At 52.7% G+C, this 4,603-nt stretch overlaps 1 protein-coding gene across 1 annotated transcript; it reads right to left on the minus strand.

Annotated features, from left to right (window-relative positions):
* Positions 1-3,589: 3,589 nt before the first annotated feature.
* On the minus strand, positions 3,590-4,216 carry LOC109736946 (uncharacterized). The gene has a single exon (XM_020296160.1). The coding sequence runs from the start codon at positions 4,214-4,216 to the stop codon at positions 3,590-3,592; it is 627 nt and encodes a 208-aa protein (XP_020151749.1).
* Positions 4,217-4,603: the final 387 nt, after the last annotated feature.

Below are 4,603 nucleotides of genomic sequence, written 5' to 3' on the forward strand. Positions count from 1 at the left end.
GGGCAAAGGGGACGCTAGCAGCGCCCTCGGCAACCATGAGCCCTCTGCTGGGGGGAAGGCTCGCCGGTGCCTCCCCGACAGAGGACCTACCTCCGGGCGGCGCCTTGCTCTGTGTGCGATGCGGAGAGGGGCCCTGCTCCAGGCCCCTCCCACGCAGCCCCCAATGTGCTCCCCCTGGTGGAAGTGAGGCTGCCGCGCTGGGGTCGTCGTCCAATGTTGTGACCTGATCCACCTGCGACCCATGGTTAGCGTAAGGCTGCTCCTGAGAGATTAGTGGTACCCTGCGGTTGTTGTCGCTGGCGGGGTCGGTGAGGCTCCTGGGTGGCTCCTGGAAGGCCTCAACTTCCAGCATCTCTTCTATCCAACCCGGCTCAAGGAACGAGTCAGGGTCATCCTCCGGTGTGTACCCCCCGTCCATCATGCGGGGCACATAGGCCTCCGGAGCCGCCGCCCCGGAACCCCCGCCGAGACGCCCCGTGCTACATGCCGCCGGGCCTAGCGTGCCACCCTGGGGGTGGTAGGGTGGCATCCCGCTCGGGCCGCGGGGGGCAACGCTCGTGTCCGCGCCCATTGAGGGAAGATAAGGTGCAGCCGGGTGGCCGGCACCGCTGGCCGTGTCGACGGCGATGAACCCTCCTGGTGCGCCGGGGAGCACGCGGACGCGGCGAGGCCCACCGTGCGATCTGGTCACAACTTGAGGCGTAGGTAAGGAGCAGAAAGGTGGCGTACCCCTGGTTGCGGCATCCAACAGCTCAGCGACGCGCTCCAGCAACGCATCGCGGCCGCTCTCCGCCAGCTGGCATCGCAGCAGCTCCCGTGCCACTATGAGCGTCGCTCTCATGTTCGCTTGTTCCTGTTGGGTGTGTGGCGCCGTCGCTGCTGCGTAGCTTGAGGCCCTTGCGGCGGCCCGCGCGCACCGCGGTGTAAGGGTGGAAGGCGCCAGACCGCGCCACCCGCGCTCCGCGGTGTTCGGCGGTGCGCGGGCCGCTTGGAGTGCGGAGTTGAGGTCTTCTTGGGCGGACGGTGCCGCCCTGACGGGCCAAGCTGCCCACTGGTCGGCATTGGTCCTTGGGTCACCAGACATCAGCGCCGCGGGGTGTTGGCGGATTGGCTGATGGAAGTGAGGCTTCGGCGCACCCCTACATAGCACGCCAAATGTCGGATTACGGGTTCCCACGAAACCCTTGAGGTTCGAACTCTGGGGTGCGCACGAAGATCTCTCTCCCCCTAGCCCATGTTCTCACCCCGATCTCAAAGCCTAGCTCGCCGAACCCGAAGAACAAGGGACACAAGAGTTTATACTTGTTCAGGCCACCGATGTGGTGTAATACCCTACTCCAGTGTGGTGTGGTGGATTGCCTTGTAGGCTGGGGATGAACAAGCACCAGGGAAGAACTACCTCCTGAGGAGAGGTGTTCTTGAGCTCGGTGAGCTTGTGCGTGTGTGGATGGAATGGATCTGATCCAAGATCAGTTGCCTACTACGGTGGTGGCTAGTCCTATTTATAGAGGCCCGGGTCCTCTTCCCAAATATTAGGCGGGAAGGGATCCCACAACGGTCAATTTGAAGGGGGGCAACTAGTACAAGCTATCCTGACAAAAGGTGGTCTTCGCGTGCCAAAGACTCTGATGATGACGTCATCGTGGGATCCGCGATGACCTCCACCCTGCCATCCTGCTGGTCTTGGTCTCGTTGCACTGATATGGAAACCTTTGCCTTGCGCCTTGGGACTCCTCGCCTGCACTTGCTCCTTTAGCACCAAAGGGGAAACCGGTAGTCTGCGCCCGCTGGCGCCCGCCTGGCCTTGGTCATCATGGCTCACGTCACGGGAACCTCACGAGGTGCCCCTCACCTTGATCTCTCCGCTCCTCGCGAGCCAGCCTAGTGAGGCTGCCCCTGAGGAGGTCTTGTGTCGCCCGCCTCGCGAGGCTTGGCCCCTCGCGAGGGTCTTGAGTGTTTGCTGGTGAAGATGGGCCATACCAGGCCGTTAGTGGAGCCACGCCGTGGGCCGCAGGCAGGCAAGTCTGGGGACCCCCATTCCCTGGACGTCGACAGTTAGTATTAATTATCATTCATAAATGATATTTATCTTTGCGTGTAATACATTAGCTTTGAGATAGCTGAAAAAGACACCTACACAAAACACGCTCGATATATTTTACTTGAATTGTGCATTTCATACTTCATGCATATGCCTCACAATTCCATTAGCCTGTTATAATTAATACGGTAACATTATGTCTATCTTTGGTTGTAATTTGACTATCTGAGCTCTCACGTGCTATGCACGTATAGCTTACTAGTTTGAACATAGTTTTCAATGATATAATTTTTTGTGACATGCATGAGCATTTATCGTACTATATATATTGTTAGTTAAATTTATGGTCGTACTTTATATAGTAAGGTGCCCTACGTTGCACGGAACAGCGAAATGCATTGATAGGGAGTTGTTTATTTTGACAAAGTATGTGGGGGTCATCTCATGTGTAACGAGTATCAATAGGTTTCTTCGGATATTATTTCTTCTCTAGAGCTCACAAACATCCGGGTGAAATAGATAAAAGAAGTATCTTTTGCAAACAAAAGCGTTCAACTGTTCAACCTGCATCCAAAACTTGTGAAGAAATAACACTTATTGTGCCTTGCAAGAAATGTCTTTAAGAATTAGTTTTTGAGTATCGATTTTGTTTATTTTTTCTAGACCACCATGAATGTACTCCCTCCGTCTAGGTGAATAAGTCATCTTAAGTTGTGCACCGTAACCAAGAATGAGGGGAAAATGAGAGAACTTAATGTTTATTTTCTAATTAATAGCATTGCATGCAATGAACTAACCACTTCATGTCGTGTTTGGTAGTCTTGAGTCATTGAAAACATGCACGCCCCACATCTCTTATTGGTTGATATGCCAAGAAACAAGAAACAAGATGGGAGTTAATGCACCACGCCTAAGTGTTTTGGGATTATTTGGTTTTTGTAAGGTGACTTAGAGCGAGTACAATAAGGTACAGTCAGCAGGCTGTAAGAAGTGAAGTAATATTTCTAATGCTTAGTTGGAGGAGAGAGGATAGGAGAGAGAATGTAAGCGGGCTCTCATGCAAGAGCCAGCTGTAGCACGTGCTCCTAGGCACTATGTGAGAGTGGAGAGTGGGCCATGTATTAATAAAGTAGCACATACTTATAGCTAATTGTTATACATGTTGGCTATAAGTTGGCTATAGATGACATGGCACTTTCTTATAGTCACAAGTTGGCTATACTATTAAGTATTGACCATGCTCTTATAAACTTAGATGGATGGATTAAATCAGGATGACTTGCTAGGGGACAGAGGAGATGTAAGAAAGGGTTCATCATAAGTCTTTCACCATTACTATAGTAAAAATTCTCAATTAATCTCATAAATGGCAAGCGAGAACTCTAATGGAGCAAAATCATACATGAAAGATTCTAGACTAAACCATAAATGGATACACTTTTATTCAAGCGCGATACTCTAATAGAGAAAGATCATGCATGGAAGGCTCTAAACTATATAAGTAAGAAGTCTCCACATGCTTAGACCGCGGATTACATTGAGCGAAGACTAATGATGAACATTTGACTTGGTAATGCATATGACCAGGTGAACCTCCTTGGAGTCCCTGTGCACCATCTTGGGGTGAAAATCATACCAGGCGTCTTCCATGTCCACATTGCCGGGAACAGAGCAGCTCGGCACAGTCTCAGTCAGCATGATGGAGGCGGCGTGGGCGCCCTCATACCTCGGAGGGGCAGTAACAGTGAGCACGCACCTGTACACCGGCCTTATGTCAGCGTCAGTGGCGTTGCCCCTGACACACACTACAGAGATGGGGCGGCAGCCTGCGCGGGCCTTGCCGGTGCCCACGGCCAAGAGGAAGACGCTGTCGTCCTCCTCCGTAACTAGCAGGCGACAGTGATCCTCCAGCGACTCCGGCACGGCGAACGGGTAGCATGTCTCGTACTTGATGTTCATCGCCGCGGGCCAGTAGTGAGTGACGGACGGTGCCGTGAGGTGATGCACGAGGCTCGCTGGCGAGCCCTCAAACAGCGGCGTGCACTCATAGCAGTAGCAGGGTGCGTGCGCGCATCTGGGACTATGCTCCGCCAGCAAGTGCTGGTCGACGTACCTCTCGCAGCCGAAACTCTTGTAGATGCAGGGCACCTTGCAGGCATCGACCAGGCCGTCCATGAAATGGGAGTGGTTGTAGGGGACGTTGCGCCCGCCGAATGGAGCGTAGGAGGGAGTGGTTGTAGGGGACGTTGTGCCCGCCGAATGGAGCGCAGGAGTAGCACACGAAGAAGTAGATGGTGTCCTTACTAGTACTCACTAGTCTCTACTTCTCTACTCTTATAAAAAAACCGAGTTGGTGATGATGGTGTGCCTGCCATCTTGCAATATAGACCGTTCGATCTATATCTGACGGATAGAAAGCAAACTATGACAATTTTACAAAAGATACCCGCACCACTCTCCACATTTACAGATAAGGCCTTGCCTCGTTCATCCTTATCTCCCACAACCTCATTGCTGAGAAATTAAAAAAGGAAGTCTCTGGGATAATCTGGCATGGTGGCC

This window comes from Aegilops tauschii, chromosome 3, assembly GCF_002575655.3.
Source record: "Aegilops tauschii subsp. strangulata cultivar AL8/78 chromosome 3, Aet v6.0, whole genome shotgun sequence".
Classification (NCBI taxonomy): Eukaryota; Viridiplantae; Streptophyta; class Magnoliopsida; order Poales; family Poaceae; genus Aegilops; species Aegilops tauschii.